The 18,604-nt window shown below is 24.4% G+C and overlaps 1 protein-coding gene across 7 annotated transcripts in view; it reads right to left on the reverse strand.

Moving 5' to 3' along the window:
• LOC145849114 (nesprin-1-like) overlaps nucleotides 1-18,604 on the reverse strand; it is a 159,589-nt gene that overhangs the window by 76,332 nt on the left and 64,653 nt on the right. For 6 of the 7 annotated variants that reach the window (XM_082954201.1, XM_082954202.1, XM_082954203.1 and 3 more), the window contains 18 exons: nucleotides 12,801-12,913; nucleotides 12,219-12,449; nucleotides 10,517-10,745; nucleotides 10,138-10,239; nucleotides 9,893-9,989; nucleotides 9,324-9,544; nucleotides 8,909-9,051; nucleotides 8,513-8,731; nucleotides 8,326-8,395; nucleotides 7,991-8,071; nucleotides 7,740-7,886; nucleotides 7,448-7,613; nucleotides 7,231-7,379; nucleotides 6,808-6,984; nucleotides 6,373-6,540; nucleotides 6,063-6,221; nucleotides 5,762-5,916; nucleotides 5,575-5,700 (listed from right to left, as the gene is read on the reverse strand). In XM_082954201.1, the coding sequence (XP_082810327.1) occupies nucleotides 5,575-5,700; nucleotides 5,762-5,916; nucleotides 6,063-6,221; nucleotides 6,373-6,540; nucleotides 6,808-6,984; nucleotides 7,231-7,379; nucleotides 7,448-7,613; nucleotides 7,740-7,886; nucleotides 7,991-8,071; nucleotides 8,326-8,395; nucleotides 8,513-8,731; nucleotides 8,909-9,051; nucleotides 9,324-9,544; nucleotides 9,893-9,989; nucleotides 10,138-10,239; nucleotides 10,517-10,745; nucleotides 12,219-12,449; nucleotides 12,801-12,913 (2,753 nt within the window). The remainder of the gene's footprint in view (nucleotides 1-5,574; nucleotides 5,701-5,761; nucleotides 5,917-6,062; nucleotides 6,222-6,372; nucleotides 6,541-6,807; nucleotides 6,985-7,230; nucleotides 7,380-7,447; nucleotides 7,614-7,739; nucleotides 7,887-7,990; nucleotides 8,072-8,325; nucleotides 8,396-8,512; nucleotides 8,732-8,908; nucleotides 9,052-9,323; nucleotides 9,545-9,892; nucleotides 9,990-10,137; nucleotides 10,240-10,516; nucleotides 10,746-12,218; nucleotides 12,450-12,800; nucleotides 12,914-18,604) is intronic. The other variant, XM_082954200.1, reaches the window with a different exon arrangement.

An 18,604-nucleotide genomic window follows, 5' to 3' on the forward strand; every position in this document is an offset into this window, starting at 1 on the left:
ACAGATTATCAATAACAAAAAAATTGTTTTATTTTTAACAATTAATATATATGTTTTTATATATTAGTTATTATATAATTAGATAAATATTTAGCTCCAATTTAATTTGTCAAGCACTATCGATCAGAATTTTATATTAAATTTTTAATATATATATATTACCCCAGATGTTCTAGTGTTAAAACTTTATTTCAACTAACGGCGTTTCACTGCTCTCAAATAAATTTAAGAACATATCTAGGGAGTCTCAAAAAGCTCTATTCTTAGCTCTATCTAGCAGATCTAGGGAGTCTCAAAAAGCTCTAATCTTAGAGCTTTTTGAGACTCCGTAGATCTGTTCTTAAATTTATTTGAGAGCAGTGAAACGCCGTTAGTTGAAATAAAGTTTTAACACAAGAACATCTGTGGTATATATTCCGATAAGCTTAGCTTATCAGGATCTCCAGGATTTAACGCCTTTTAACGTTACACCTTATATATATATATAAACTTATTCTAAAATCTAACATTATTTTACTAAAATATTGGCATATAAGTTCTTACACTTATATAACTTACTAAAAATAATCCAATTTTTATGTCATTATAATGGTAAGCTTTAACTTTGTCTGGTATAACAACTGATTAAAATAATATCTTTAATTTTGTATTTGGACTACGGTAATATTTAATTTTACATCAAAAGTAATATAATTTTAAAATAGTAATTATAGTATTAGGAACTTAAAATAATAAATGAATAATAAAAATTGTGTTATTTATGTCTTATAGCTGGTAGAAAGTTAAATTTTATACTGTGACCATTCAAAAACGGAAACAATAGCTTCATAGGTTTTATATAAATTCCGTATACTTCTGTTAGCTAATTAACGCTTTTACAGTTTTCAATCTTATTTGTGCAAAAAGAACAGGTCTGACTTTAATGAGTGACACACTTTTCAACAAATCGTAACTTTTAGTCAGGCTTTCGTTTTTAGTATAAGTCTTGTTGTCAATCACGTTTCAGATAGTTTGAACAAAAGAAAAAAATTTTTTGTACTTACAAATCTAAAAAGTTTTACTTTTATATTTCAAACCTTTGTTCCATGGAAGAAAAATTTTTAAATAGGAAGTGTAATTTATAAATTCTTATTTTTATATAAACTTATTTACAAGGTGAAAAAAATATCTTCGATTTTCTTTTTGAACTTAAAAATAAGTGTTTTAAAGTAACTTTATCTCTTTAAAAACAAATTAGCGTTCAGTGCAACAACTTGACTTTTTGTAAAAAAAAAGGTAAACTAGTTTTATTTAATTTTTTTGCTGAGCATAAACAAGGCAAAAATTTTACAGTTCTGAAATTGGTGGAACCTGCATCTTAGTATATTATGAAAAAATTTAAGGAGGTGGTACATGTAAGATCGTCCTATGAATTCAAAATCACGTCCTCCTCGATCAAAAAATAATGAACCTTGATTGTTGTTATTTTAATTCCAGTTTTTGAAAAAAATGTAAAGATCAGCATTTTATGTTAAAACAGGATAAGTATCATCCGAAACTGCAACAAACACTCAAAACTGGTAAAAATGGCATCTTTTTAAACTTTTGATAAATGGGATGTATCCTCCTGCATTGCCTTTTTTGATTAAGATAGATTTTTAGATGGGTTATAATGAAGCTAAAAAAAGATACTTTCTATTGCTCGCCAAAGTGCTGATGACTTAAAGATATATTTCTAAAATGATAAGCTAAAACACACTAGAAAATGCTGCGTTATATAGTTGATAATTTTAGAGAAAGAACTATACTTACCCTTATTTAAAAAGATGGCATCATGTAATAAATAAAAACTTTAGATTTAATCTTATTTTCTATAATTATAGTTTTGAATAATTTTTTATATGTGTGTTGAATGTGTAGAATATGTAGAATGAGGGAACAGGTCAAAAGTGCACGAAGACAAAATTGCACGATGCGACTAAACTTCAAGAAGAATCAATTTTGCAAAAAGACAAATTTGCACGAGGTGACAAAATTGCATAAAGACAATTTTGCACCAAGGGTCAATTTTGCACGAGAGTAGAAAATCAGAAATAATACATAAATAAAATAAAAAACAGAAAGATAAATTTAAAAAAAAAACAAAAAGAAAAAAAAAGTTACTGATCGAGGGTAAGGGTTAGGGGTAAGAGTGATAGTAAAAATAAAAATAAAAAAATAACTAATAAAATTAATTTAAAAAAAGAAGAAAAACAAATTAATAAAAACAAATCAATTAAAAAAAAGCTACCGACTGAGGGTAAGGGTTAAAAGTAACAGTGATAGTAGAGATAAGAAATAAAAAAATTATCAGTTTTAAAAATTAATTAACAAAGAAAACTACCAACCGAGGGTATGGGTTAGGGTTAACATTTAAAGTAAGATAAAATAAATAGAAAAACTAATTCAATTACAAATGAGAAAATTTAAAATTAATAAAAAAATAAAGAATAATTTGAAAAAAATCAACCCGTGCAAAATTTTCTACTCGTGCAAAAAATTCCCCTCGTGCAAATGTGTCTTCGTGCAAAAGTGACTCTTCGTGTAAAAGTATCTTCATATAACTTTTTTTTCGTGCAATTTAGTCACCTTGTAACCCTATGGTCTGTCTTAAGATTACTTTTATATAAAAAGCTAAGTAACTTTTATAGAATTTAATATAAGTGCTACAGAGTGACAGATACTTTAATCTCATTTATTTTAAAAAAATAACAACAATGAGAGAACAGTTTATAAGAATATGTACAAAATTAATCCAAGTCACATCAACAACACTTATATATAATAAAAACATTAACTGTCAACACATAACGAAAATGACCAAAAACTAATATACAATTTAATGACAAATGGCAAATTTGTCACACCCTCGTGAAATTTTGACATCTACCCGTATAATGTACATTAGCTATTTTAACGTTTTTAAATTAGTGCAAAACCCTATGGCCTAATCTGTGCGTAACTTAATACTTTTATGTCTTAACTATATCAAACATTTTGTTACATTAATAGTAAAGATTATAAGTAAACTTTCAATATAAGTTATGTTCCTTTAAATAATATTTTATAACTGAATTTATTGGTTTTTTAACTAATTACTACTTAAACAAAATAAAAAAGAATTTATTTAAAGTGTTTAATATAACTAAAATATATATATATATATATATACATTTTAATAAAAGTAATAGTGATTCAACAGTAATCTAGCTAAAAAGTTGCAAAAATGTTTTTTTTTTTCTCAAAAAAACTTCAATAAATACATTGTTACGTTTTTCGTTAAATTAAAATAACTTCAGAAGAGTTTAAATGTTAAAATTAAATTCAAAATGTTGTTTTTATATTAAGGCGTGTATAACTTTTTTGAATGAATTTTTGTAATGTTTAAATACTAAAAATTTTTCAACGGTTGTCACTTTAGCGTACACTTTTTCTCCTAAAAAGATGTTCAAAAATTTTTAAGTAACAATAAATAACAAGAAGCACACAAATATATATAGTAAAATCAAGTAATGGAAAGGTAATTGATTAGTAATTGATTAGTCATTATATTTATGTACTTAAGTAAATATAAGATAAGTTGATTAATCGTAAAATAAAAATTATTTAAAACCATTCGTTTAAATAAATATAACTTTTAAGTAAATTGAAAATGATAAATAAATTAATAAATAAAACTTGCGATGGTATAATCAAAAAAACTAATAAATAACTAGATCTAAAAAATTGGAGCACATGGAAGTTAATTCTTTTCTTATATTAAGTGCTTTACTTCTGTCCGCTTCGGCAATAGCCATTCGTTCAAGATTGCAAGTTGAGCAATTATCTGCCTTCCTGGGTACTGGGCAGTTGGTTTTAAATAGCATTTGCCATTTAATTTTGGAGAATTCGACATTATTTGATATAGTGAATTTAGCCAGTGCCGTTACTTGTAACTTTTTGAGGATGCTGTACTTGTATTGTTGCCATCTTGTTTTTAAAGCAAACCTTTGAATCAATGTATTCCTTATTTCTTATTGCGGCTTTGTATAAACCCTTTAAGAGGCATTTACCATTAAATGGGCAATTTGTCTTGTTTCTGCAATTGCACGTTCTGTTCGTTTTGTTTGCAGCCACTAAAATCTTTTTATTGTTTGGGTTGATGATGTTTTTCATATTAGGCAAACAGCTGTACAAGGTTTTGATTGAATTCCTATTAAAAATCTAAGAGTATTACCGCAAGGAATGAGCTATTTAATGCATTAAAATTTGCAGAAAACTACATTAAAATAAGCCCTCAAGACAAAAGAATAAATATTCATTCTTGTATGAGTATAATATCTGACTCTAACGGTACGGAATGGGTAAATATAAATGACGCCAGTAATTTTGACGTTGATATGGGCAGTTATATGGGTGCGGAGATATGTGATCATAAAGGCCTTTACATATTATTTGATTTATCTTCCGTGAATAATTCACTATCTTTTGGCCTATATCTCGACGATGGTTTAGCCGTTTTAAATAGATCTACATCAAAATATCGGCTATAATATGTATATTTTACGTAACAGCAACCGACTATCTACGGCTAGAGATGCTGCCTATGAGGCGTAATCTCCAACCAAAGAAAGATACTTCAAATTAAAATCAACTTGTGTAAAATAATTTAAAATTTTGTCGATTCTTATTAATAAGCCTGTGCTTAGAGAGTAGAAAAAATTTCCTTATATTTCAAAATTTTTCAGCTATAAATCAAAATAGAAATCCTATTTGTAACGCTTAATATATTTTGTGAAACTATAACTATGTTTAACGTTACTATGTTATTAATTTTATATTATTATAATGATTATTACTACAGTTATTGTTTTTATTATTAAATTATTATGAATTTATTCTTTCAAGAATTTGTTTTACAAACTAAGTTACGGTCAAAGACCTCGTCGGTGCTTAAATAAATCTTTTTCAATATAAACTGATACCTTAAATCCAAAACATATAATATTATTTTTATTATCATTATAATGGTTGTTATTATTATTGTTATCATTAATGTTGAAAAGTTATGTTCTACTGTTATTTATAATCTATTTTGAACACTATTGATTGTATTCATGTTTATTTGAATATAAACTATCAGTTTACTTCTCATTGTTCTGTTATAAAAACCCTAAAGAAAGCAGTTAAATATGTTGATTAAAAAAATATAAAAAAATTGTGTTTGGGTTAGTATTATGAATCAAGAAAGTATGTTTTATGTATATGAGTTATAAACTAAAATAATCAAAAAACTAAGTTTAAAAAAAAGATTCTTATTTTTGAATCAAAAAGTTTATGTAGTAATAAAAAAACAAACATTTAATACTTCTAATAAAGAGTTACTTTAACATTAACATTATTACTTAACTTGTTTTATTGACAAAATGAATAGCTATTAGCTAAGTTTTTATGTTTATCTATAAAAAAATAAATATCTGTTTTTCTAAAACAGTCAGGTACCCACAAGGTAATGTATAAACTTAAACCTTAACACAACCTTCTCATGGAAAACAATAGTTAAAACTTTATATTTACTTGCAAATAACTTTTCTTCCCTTCTGGCTTGTATTATTAATGACTTTTTCACTTCTACCAACTAAAATACTTATCTGAGTTTCTTGCTCTTCATGTAGTTTTAAAAGCTTCTCAACTTCTTCGTGTCTATTAAATATAACTTTTTATTGACGTGCAATTGTTTAAAACCTAAGCAAGATAGTCAAACCTCATGTCAGTTGTACTTTGGTCTGTTATTTCTTTTTCCAAATTCATAGTCTCAATTTTGTTTTTTAAAGTTTTTTCCCATTCGGAATATGTATTAATTGCCTTGTCGTATAAACGATGGTCTTCATAAATTTGCTCGCACTTACGAATTCGTTCCTATAGAACAAGACTATGTAATATAAATTAGTAAAGGAACAACTTAAATATTTGTTTCTAATAAATATATTTATTTAATCTTTAACATTTTTTAATTTACTAAAGCTTTTTTTACAACTCATAAAATCTAAATAAAAATATCTAACTTTAGCTTTTTTACATAGCACACCATATATATAAACAATATTTTGAGCTTTTTTAGAGTTTGAACTTATTTGAGCACCTTCACTTTCGTTTAACTCGTAAACTTTTTGCTGCAACAAATCTATATGCGTTTCTTTTGTTTGAAGATCTTTGTACAAATCCTGGTAAATATCAGCCATTAATTTTGAACTAATTATTTAAGTTATTTTGCATTTGTTTATTTATAACATAAAGCTACACTTAAAGGTATGTAGAACACTACATTCAATTTTAGAAATTATGCAAAAATTTTAAATAAACAATCCATTCTACCTGGGAAACCTCTAACTGTTCTAATTTTTCTTTTGTATTTTTGCAATCCACATATGTATCATTATCTAACTTAATTTCAATTTTTTTTAAAGTTGACTCGAGATTTTTTCTATTTTCATCTAGAGAGTTCATTGCTGTCATTAAAGCTTCAAGATGTTCTATTTCTTCCTTTTGAAATTGCAAAAAATTTCACAAATTAATATACATTTACATAAAAGTTAGTTATTGTATATTTTTATTTTATAGTATAATAATTTATCAGTTTGTTAAAACTTCAATATCAAAACACTATAAAATTTTACTCTTCAACAATCATTTTTCTACTTTAGAAACTTATATCAAAATAGCTGTGCATCTTTAGCAATATTTACTTTTTATTAACTTAACTGTTGTTTTCTTTTATTAAATATTAAGTTTATAGTTATAATAACTTACTGTAAGTTTGAAATTAAATACTTTCCAATCGTTCTTTATCGTACTAATTTGTTGAAAAATATTTTCGAGCGAAGAACTAGCTAAACTTGCTTGAGTACAGATTTCACCTGAATTAATGACTTCATCAACTATTTTACTGCCAGGCGATAGCATGTTTTCCTTGAAGTTTATCAAAGTCTATAAAATATTTTACTTGTCATTTTTTTATACTTCTTTTTATTTTATTTAAATTACAAGCAATCTTTAAAAATTCTAAGTAAAATAAAAAGTTTTATGTGTAAAAAAAATAATTTTAGTACGTATTTACTTTAAAAAAAATAATATAAATGCACAAATATTTAGTAATTTTTTTTTTCAGAAATATCTGTAAAAAAACAATAAATTCGCAACTAAAAATTATTTTGTACACCTATGAATACTTACAGTGTGTTTATCTTTAAGCGTTGCAACCTCGTCACCGGAATCATCCTCGCAAGTGTTTAAAACTTCTGTAGCTGATCGAAAGTAAGAGTAGAAACTTAAAACTGATTGTTTAAAACATTCCTTTAAACTTTCTATTAATATTTCCATAGCTGGTTAAAATATAAATTCGTTTTAATTCTAATCTTTAAACTAGAGTAACCTTAGGTAAAAAGGAAACCTGTGCTTGAAGTTTGTACAATATTATCATACTTTGACCTAACATTCGCTACTTTTTCACCAATCACTTCAAGTTCTATTGATATAAACTTACGGTTCATATTTTGTAGATAATCTTGAAAACTATCAATGTCATCTTTATGGGTCAACAACTCAGAATTTATTACCTAAAAATGCATTTAAAGGTTCTCTATAAACTAAAATATTTAATTAAAAAATTCTTTACAATGTTAAAGAAAAACAGGGTATAACTGATTAAATCTTAAGCTTTATTTTAAAATTTATCTTCTAACTCTGCATTTCTTTAAGTTTTCAGGTCTTTTGTTTTTCTGAACTTCGTTTAGGTCTATTTGTTTTTCATCTAACCAGGTATTTAGTTTTTCAACATAGTATAGAAGCATAGACTTTTGCTGCTCGAACTCGTTAAATTTAGTTGAAGCCTGTTTTTGTTTAGTTAAAATATTTTGTAATGATCTTTTTCTTGTTAGTTAAAAAAAAATATATTATATAGAAAAAACATTTTTTGTTATAAAGTAATTATAACCTTTTTCCACATGTTATGACATTGGTCTATTTTTAGTTTAATACTTTCGTTTACGAGAACTATTTCTTCTAATTCTCCTACCTAAACTTTGATAAAATAAACTATTATTTTAATTAAAACGAAAAACGGAACGGAAACACATAAAACAGATATACAAATTTTTAATTCTACTTACACAGGAAAATTTTTGAGTTAATGCTAATTAAAAACAACACTGTTAAAGCTAAAGTAATCTTAAAGCTTGCTTTCACTTCAAATTTAACAAATGAATTTTTTGACATACCTAAAATTAAAAACATAAGTGATTTATATTATCTACTAAAAAAATGTTTGACCTGGTTTCTTTGTCTTTTTTGTTGAACTTCAAATATTTTATTCTGCAACAATTCATAACTGTTGACTTTTCTGAGGAAATTTATAGTTTTTATTTTCATGTTTAAAGTTATAATATAGGCTTTAGTTATTTTAAAATTTTTGATATAATTTTTTTGTTGTTATAAGCTATTACTATATTTCAAAAACTTTATAAACTCATTAAGCTGCTCTTTCACTTTACTCAATTTCTGTTTAAAAGCTTCGCTATCATCAAGTGAGCTTCTTTCGTAATCAACAAGCTCTTTAACATTCACCGTCATCCACTCTTCTATTATTTCATCTTCTTGTTGCAGCTCCTTCCACAATTTAAGTTGCTGATCGAAGCTTTCCAAAACTTCATCAAGTTTGTCAATAATATCCAAATAGCTATTTAGGTAAAAATTAATGAGTTTTAGACTAACTATATAAATTTTTATAACTTTTTTTATATCAAACCTTTCCAAACTTCATACAGTTTTTATTTTTCATATAGTTTTGATAACTAGTTGTTTTTAAATACAAGTATAATAATTAAAGACGCTCTTTTTCAACTAAGAGACTTACCGATCAATGAGGCTTTCAAGTTGGTTATTAAAGTTATCAATGTAAGAAAACCCGTTAATTTTTAATAAATGCGTAAGCTTCTTTCCTTTTTTATCGAAATCATCCATGATAGGTTGTTTCTCTTCTAACTCTTTTTTGAGTACCTGTTTATATTCAACTGATATTATAAACTAAGCTTTAAAAGGTTAGTCTAATTTTTACTTTAATGTTTCAGTTTACCAAGTCTAACATAGTTTTTCAAAATATATTTGATAAATTATTGATTTTAAGCAATCCGTTTGATTAGACAATGAATCAAAGATTTAAAAACATCTACTTTACATAGTCTTTTAAACTTTATAATTTATCAATAAAAATGTCATTGTTAAGGAGGCAAAATATTTTTCAAAAATAAATTTATCTAATGTTAACTTACTTCGAGCTTTGTTTTAGAACGTTTCAAATCATCACCAGTCAAACTTGGCTTTTTTTCAGCATTAATTACAGAAGATTCAGCTATGTCAAGAAGTCTGGAAACAATTTCACGTGACTGCTCAAATTCGTTCATGTGAGCGAAAATATTTTTTACCAACAAATACTTGTCGTCAATGAGACTCGTTGCGTCTTTCATTGTAATGAAGATCATGCTTAGGTGTTCTGACAAAAAGTACGTAAATGCTTAAAAGCAGAAACACCACGCAATTTCTTTAACAAAGATAAAACAATCTTCTTTTGTTATTTTAATTATTTTTACTTTAATGTTTTTCTATAAACAACTTACTTATAAACTATCGATTTGAAACTTATAAATTCACAAACATTTAATGCACTTTAAGAGACACTCAATAACAATTAAATTCATGTTTAAAAATATTTGAAAACACTTTCTAATTTTAAAGAAACTAAACTAATTTAGTCAAAATATTTAAAAAAAAATTTAAAATATATACACAATATTAGATAAGACATGAAAACTAAACATTAACAATTTGCTTAAAAATTTACCTTTAACTAAAGTCTCTTGGGATAAATCAGTCTCTATTATTTGATCTCCTTTGTTTTCAAGTGATGTTGTTTCGTACTTTTTTGTGTTTAGTTGCTCCTTTAAATTTTTTAATTTTTTGAGCTGTATTTTATAGGGTAAATATTTTGTGCTTAATACACTGTTCTAAAAAAATTTTAAAGCAAAAAGAGCTATGTATTTCAATATCTAAAAGTTTTAACATGCATGATAAAAACTATATGACTACTTGAAACTTTTCAAATTGTCTGAAAACTGTTTTAATATTTTCGTGGTTCAACTCTTTAAATATTATTTCAGTTTCAGCTTTCTCTTCAATTTCTTCAACTTCCTAAAAATACAGTTTACTTTTAAATGAAAACTTATAGATTTAAATTTAATAAGTATAGTCTTTATTCCTCAATAACGATGTGAATTTTTCTAAAATAGTCCTAAAAAAAATAGTAAAAGTTATTACTTAAGTATGAAATTTAAAAATTTATAAAGTATATAAATTTACAAAGTTTTTAGAAAAAATGAGATAAATTTTTAAAAAAGTTACTTAATAGTACCAATTATTTTAATTTATTAGTACAAAAAAAAAATAGTGTTTTATTAAATCAGTAAACTTTTAATAGTTTGTTCTTTTTATTTAAAAATACTGTCCACATTCGATCAACTTCTTCGTACGTTTCCCTTTTTATATTTAAATCATCATTTATAACATCATATCTCGCTTGTACTCTGTTTATAAGACCCCTTATAGTGGTACGTTGCTTCTGCTGTGATGTCAAACTTCCAATAGTGTATGATGCTAATTGTGCTTGTAGTAAAATGTCATCCAAACCAGTTCCAAAACTTTCATTTGAAAAAGTTTTTTTTTTCAAAGAATGAATAGATTTAAAATAATGATTGTAAAATTTTAAAAAATAGTAAATTATTTTTACTAATGTTTTAACTTTGAAATATAAACCAGTGATTATCAAAGTTAAAGTTTTGTATTAGGTTGTAATTGCACAATAATTACTTCATGTTTTTTTTTTCTTAAAACAAAAGTTGTTTATACTATTTTGAAAATCACAACAATTTCAAGTTTTATATACAAATTACGGTAATGAAAAATAAAACCTTTTAATATTAAATATTTCTGTAAAAACAAAACTGCTTAGTTTGAATGTGTACTTTTAACAAAAACAGTATTAAAAAAATATTTAAACTAGCGTGGTATTTAAAAATATACAGTATGACAGTTCGCTACATTGACTTAAAGTTAATCGTACATTTTTTTATATACTTGGTAAATATTCTACAAGAAACAAATTGGATGTTATAGTACAGGGGTCGACAAACTGCGGCCCGCGGGCCAAATGCGGCCCTTAAAGCCAAAATATGCGGCCCGCGAGGTATTTTTTAGCTAAAAGCATCTTTTTAAAAAAAGTATAAAGATAAAGGGTTTTGCAATAAAAACTTACAACTAGGCTTTTAGTTTAGTAGATAATACTGTTTAAAGGTACTATTTTACTGCTTATTTTGTTATATTTTTGGTTTAAAATAGTGTTTTTTAAATTATTACGACCCTCGAAGAATTTTTTCTAGTTAGTGCGGCCCGCGAGTAAATTTTTATGAGAAAATTGGCCCGCGAGTAACAAAAGGCTGCCGACCCCTGTTATAGTAGTTTACCTTACTTTAAAAGTTAAGAAACCATACGCATTAATAACTTTCAATCTATTCAAAATAATTCTTTTAAACTACTTTATTTCCTTTTTTTAAATCTAATAATAAGATGATTACTAATAGTTGAGATTAATACGGGGACAGGTCTGTATTGCACGAAGTTCAGGATGTAATGTCATCTCTAATAAATAGATTTATTTTATTTGCAATTTATACGAAAGCATTATGTCAAAATTTTAAATTTTTGCAAAAACAATTTATTTTAGCTTTCGAATAGTTTGTTAAGTTTTGCTGTTTATGTTTTTTCTTTATTTATAATCAGTTAATGTAGAAGCCAGAGACAAAACCGAAGTTTTTTTTTACATTTTGCAAATTAACTAGTACCCAACAAAACAGGCTGAGTTAAAAAATTAAAAGTTATTTTTTTTTTACTTATTTATTTTTACTTATATTGATGTTGTGAAACTTTTTTGAATAAAATGAGCATAAATTGAAGCTAAAATAAAAAATTAATGGCCTAATGTTTGTAAATCTGATATTAAAAATTATTTGATATTACCTTAACTTGAAATAATAAATAAAATTTAATCTTTTAAGTCTTTCATTTAATTAAACTAAAACTTTTTTTTAATTACGAAAAAATCTAGCGAAATTAACTTTTTGAGACTTTTAATGAGGTCTTCAATTACTTCAAGTTCTCCTCTAATCTTTTTTAAATCATCTGATGTAGATACTTGATTATGATTAACTAAGAACTCTTCGATATCATCTAGTTTATGAAACAAGGGTCGAAGTACTAAAGAAAATTTTTCAACAATTTCTATAGCCTCTTCTCGAGATGAAACAATTTCACACACTCGAGACAAAAATTTTGTGCATTCAGTGTATCTATAGAAGTAAAAAAATCTAACAATTTTAACATTTCGATGCAAATATCAATTAACTGTTTGTTGATTTTTAGAAAACTTAAACAAACAGTTAATTGATATTTAACTAAATGATAATAGAATCAACAAAAAAATTTGGTATACTTTTCAAAACTGTATAAAAATTTTAAGTTATAAGAAAGTTTAGAGAGATAATAAGTTTATTAAAATTAATAACTTCAAAAGCTATGATTTCGATTAAATTTTTATGTTTGTCCGTTTATTATAAAAGCAATCTTTTTTTTAAACCTTAATTTTATTTAATATCAACTTAGTCAAAGCAAAGATTATACATTTAAATATTTTTGATCACCTTGTAACTAAAATACTTCTTTCTTTTGGATTGCACATAGTTCGCAAATCGTTTAAGTGTGATGCTATTTCTTGGTATTCTTTCTGGTGCTGATTTATTTCATCTCTTTGAACCTATTTTGCAATGCGTTTCAAGCAACAAAATCTTAAACATTTTTTTAATTTTTTTAAAACAATACTGTTTTTTTGTTATCAAACCAAGTACTTTTTAGACACTTAAAGTTACAATAGTTTGTCAGCCTTTATTCTCATTCAGTTTTCTAAAGAGTTTTTCATATTACTTTTCTAGTCAGGCTTTTTAGTCAGAGTATATTTTGGAAAAATTTTATTCTGAAATTTCAAAAGACTCTCATTAAACTTTTTACCTCTAATTCATTAATGCTTGAATATTTTTTCACAAAACATATACAAGCTTTAGACAAAATATACTTCTTATTAAGTTTTATTTTTTTTTGTTTGTTTCATAAATTTGCTATATTATATTTTTGTTCGTTCGTCTATTGCAGAACATTTGGTAAATAATACAACGTGTGCAAACAGTTATAATCTAAATAGATTTTAAAAACTAAATATTGTTTTAATGTTTTTGATTTAATTAAACTAAAAACCGTTTGTATTTTATTAGGGAAACCGGTTTTTTTAAAGCAAAAAGATCTGATTGTATTGACCCTTTATTTCCGTTATACTTTATAAGGCGTGTTATTCTCATTGTATTAATGTATAGTTTTACTATAGGTTAAAAATAATGTAAGTAAGAGTTGAGATCTCTCCTCCAGCAGTTGAGATCTCTGTATTTGTTTTCTAAAAACCAAAACATATAATAATGTAAGTAAGTTTAAATGATTTTAGTTGCTACTAATTTCTTTTGTCTTTAATTATTATCTTGATCACTGTGTTACTATATAAGTTTGTAAAATCTTATCTCTTGTTAGCTTTGTACTCTCCTGATGAGAAATGCTCGAAATATATTTAGTTTACTAGTGTGTCTTGTGTATCTTACTATATAATTGATGGTCAGTAATGTTTCTATATATTATTTTTGATGTGAAATTTTTATAAACACGGTATAATAAAACTTGTACAACATTTGTCTCAAAAAAAATTTTTTTTATTGAAATAAACAGACACTATTTAACACGTGTTTTAGGCTTAATGCTTTATGCACCAAGTTTTTCTCAGATTAAAGTTTATTTTGGCGCGAAATGAATAGTTATACAACATTTTAGTAACAATTACCTATCATGTAGAAATCATGATTAATAACGCATTAAACTTATCAAAGCTTTGTTGGTTTTTCATTCAATACTATAAAGCATCTGGTCTGCAGACTAGTTTCTTAAATAAGGGTGGTAAAAATTGGCAAAAAATCAAAAGGAATTTAATAAGAGTTTATTAAAATCTTAATTAAAACATCAACAAAAAGTTAATAAAATGTTAGTCTAATTCAAATATTTTGTTAGTTTATTTAAACCAACTTGTAAACTGATATTTTTTTGAAAATATTTTTTAAAATTTTTGTTTAGACAGTTTTTTTATTAAGCTTTTTGTTATAATTTTCACTAAAATTTTCATTAACTAACTTAAAATGTTTTTTAATAAGTTATGATCGTAAAGTGTGTATCTGTAAATGTAAAAAATATTTATCGCCTTGTAAAACTATATTTTGCTCAGATTATTGCAACGAAAATCCGCTTAACAATTGTCAGCAACATTTATAATTATTTGTTTTTATTCAAAATAAAAACATATATACGTAATTGTTTTTGTATATAGTAGATCATAAAATACTTTTCACTTTTTGTAGGTGCCAATTATAAACTTTGTACACAAAAGCAAATTTTTACCTCGAACAATCGCTTCAGCGTTAAGAACGCGTTTTTCAGCAAGGTTGTTATTTGATAAAAAGTTAATTATAATCATAATTACAAAAACGTTTAAGATATAGCTATGTCGATGTCAATATTCTGTCGATAGCAGATGCTCAATAGGAAACTTAATTTTTAAAGCTACTATAAATTCAGAATAAGTCTTATTTTTACTAAACTTGATTGTCTTTCAAAGGTTGCTACAAAAACACAAATATAGTTTTAAACATGAAAAGCACGGCAATGATACAATTTTATAACTATACATATAGAAGCTTAAAAAAATTAAAATTAATCGGAAATAAAAGCAAAACAAATACCTCTTGAGAAATGAGTGTAAATTATGTAAAGCAAAAAGTATAGAAAACTTAACCATTAGAAAATTGGAAATCTAAAACAATGATTATACATTTAAACATCTTTAAATTTTAAAAACTTAATTTTTAATTGTTAGGTTTTATATAAAAGTTTTACAAATGCTACTATATGTTTAGTTTAGCGAATTTTTTTTTTGGAAGTTACTTTATATTTGTAACTTTTTTTTTTGACTACGTTTGCTTATTTTATTTATATACTTTTTCCTGTTAAATGTGGTTTTAAAAGCATAAGCTTATAAACTAACATCTAAAGTAAAATTTTACAAAGATATACTTTCAATTGTCTTTTTTGCAATTTGTAGCAAGATTATTTTTTAAGTTTTATTTTCATTAACTTAATATAAGAAATAACTTTAGTAATCTTATATAAAAAAATACAATAGTAATAAATCAAAATATATTAAGTAAACCAACTATAAAAAGTCATCTCATTTTAATAAATATACTAGAATCAAGTAAAATTGTTTGATAGTTGTTTTATTAGTTTTGGAACACAACTTTTTTTTTTACTATAAAGTTTTTGGTTTTTTTGAAATATATTTTAATCTTTTATATTACATAAAATAAAAATTAATGAACTCTTAGTTTTAAATGTAAACGAAAAGTAGTTGTTATAAGATACTTGAAATAGGAATGAGACGCTTGATTTATAACAATAAACAATACAAAGTTTAAAATACTCACAAATTTTGCCTATATACTCTAAAGCCAATTTAGAAAACGTATATAAAATTCTTTTAAAATGTATTAACACGAACAAAGAGTTTAAAGAATAGATTTATCTGTCATGCATTTACTTAAATTAAAGTTAATTAAAAACCTTAGCATTTTTTTGGTTAAACAAGCCTTAGTTGCGTCATTAAGGATCTAGCTCCTAAAAAATCAATACTCACGTCATAAAAATTACTATATATAAACTCAATTATAAAATTAACTTTACTATTTTACAGCTCATTTATCGCATCCATATAAAAAGCTAAGTAAGATTTTACGAGCTTATTAATTACTGATTTTTATATAGAACAATGTAGATCAAAGTAAACATTTAGTGAAAAATTAAGCATTATCTTAAGTTTACGACCTATGTTCAAACACATTACAAGAAACTACTGAAAATTGTTATTAAAGCTATTATGAAAAAAAACTACTTAAGAAGTTAAAAATACAAAATAAACTAATGATGCCTTAAAAATCTTAAGGCTACTATGAATAAAACTGTAAACAATTTTATTATCAAATTAAGTTGAAGGTAAGTAAAGCTATTTATTAAACACAAATGGAACATGTTATTTATTGAATAAAAATGTGAATGCTAGTTTTATATTTAAGTAAAACGTTAACTTATTTTTTTTTAAATACAGTTAAAATTGAGGAAAAGTCTAATAAACATTAGTGTTAAAGTTGCTCATAGTAGCCTTAAGTTTTTTTTTTTTTTAAGCCCTTTAATTGTTTTCTTTGTAGTAGCCTAAAGCTTTTTCACTAGTTCTTATAAGTTTTTAGTTATGTGTTTAAATGTAGTTTGTAAACTTAATTCAAACCTTATAAACTGTCTTTATAAGCGTCTATTTTAATTTTCAGACACTTATTATATCTGAGAATCTCATTAACATTGCACTTATTAAATGAACTCAAAAATTTAGTTATGTTAAATTTAGTTTTTATAGATAAACTCACGAAGCAATAAATTTGTAATTTTACTCCTCGGATGTAAGTTGAATGAGAATTTTGACTGTTACTGGTAAATTAACTAAAAAATATGATAAAGAGGTTAAGTTTTAAACAAAACATTAAATTATATCCGTGGAGTATGACTCAAAACCAAAAGCTTTTTTTCGTACAAGAGGACATTTACCAAACTTTTTAAACGTTTTTTTGTCGTTTAACAAACAACTTTATTTTTAAAATCAAAGAAAAGTTATGTTAAATAACTTGAAATAATTCGTACCAATAATTAAAAAGTATATACATTTCTACTCAAACTCATTAACTTTTACTTTATTTCTCTTTATGAAGTTTACTTTATTACACTTTGAACATTTTACATTTAACTCTACGAAACACTTATTAGAAAAACTAAAGTAAAAAGAATTTATGTACTTGCATTTAAAATGTCTACCTCAATATTATTCTAGATAGTTTAAACATAGTTTTAAAAGTTATTAATTAACTTTAAACTTGTATTTACTAGTTAGAAAACTGTTTTAGATTACTCATTATTAGAATAGCTTGCAACCTTTTTATTTTTTGGCATTTGAAGCAACAGTTTTTAGGATCGATTTCGTTAAAATATAAGTTTTTAAAGTACTTGTATTTTATTAATATCGTTTTAGTAACTACGAATCTACTTGTAACTGTATAACGACAAGTCAATTAATCAGTATTTTTTTCTTTTTATATCGTTTAGAAAAATTTTTAAACTTTTACTCATGTTTTTCAAAAAAATAAATATTGCTTGATTTTTTCAGCTATTTTATTATCTAGTGAATAGAATAATGATATGTTTTATTTTTCTGCTAATTTTCATAAACACTACAATTAAAAGTAATGCAGTTGATGTTTCAATTACCGAAGTACCTATAAAAGTTTACCAGGTTTTGTAAATATTATATACATTTATGTAAAAACGTAATTTACTTAGTTGAAAGGTTATTTAATTTTATAAAACACGAATTTTGATTTAATGGTTAAAGATACTTTTAGCTAAGCAAGTTATAACTTTTTCAAATAATTAACAATTTTTGTAATTACCGTTTCTTAAAAAGACAAAAATTATTTAGAAGTTAATAACAAAAATGTTCAACTAAACTCTAAAGTATTAAACAACTTTTACCATTTTTCTTAACCTTTATTTTTTGTATTTAAAAGGTTATTTTTTTACGCTTAAAATTAGACGTGTATACGAATAAAAATAAAGCTGTCAAATTTCTAAAATATTCTTTTATATAAAAGCATATCAACTTGCCCAAACTTGCTTGAATTATTAAATGATTGTTTTAATCTCTATTTGCATGCTCTTTAATGCTCTTTACATAATGCACAAATATGCTCTTTAAAAGTGATAAAACTAGTAGTATTTGGTATTAATTTGTAAAATAAAACCTTTTCTTTACATATTTTTTTCTCTGCTATATTATTATACATTTTTAAGTTTTAGTATTTTTCAAACTTTATAAAGTTTTAATAAACGCTTGTTTATTTGTACTATCTGTATTAATTAAGATTATTTAATTATGCATTTTGTTTTTTATCAGTAATTATAAAGAAAGATCATTATATTGATTTAAAATCTATCAAATGTAGTCTTTTTTTTTTTTTTAATGACTTAAAAATCATTACAGTTATATGCTTTCACTTACTTGATAAATAGAATATTAAAAACTACTTTTAGAAAAATAATAATTTTAATATACAAAGTGAACTAAATTTATGAAGAACTTTTTAATATACTCCCTAGGTTTATAACTAGTAAGCTTTGAAACAAGTTATGAGGTTCTAATATAAAAAAAAAATATTTATTTTTGTTTTTCAAATAAGGACACGGTTCTACTTGACAGATAAACAAC

The sequence above is a fragment of the Thalia democratica genome, chromosome 1 (assembly GCF_965202585.1).
Source record: "Thalia democratica chromosome 1, ktThaDemo2.hap1.1, whole genome shotgun sequence".
In the NCBI taxonomy this organism is placed as follows: domain Eukaryota; kingdom Metazoa; phylum Chordata; class Thaliacea; order Salpida; family Salpidae; genus Thalia; species Thalia democratica.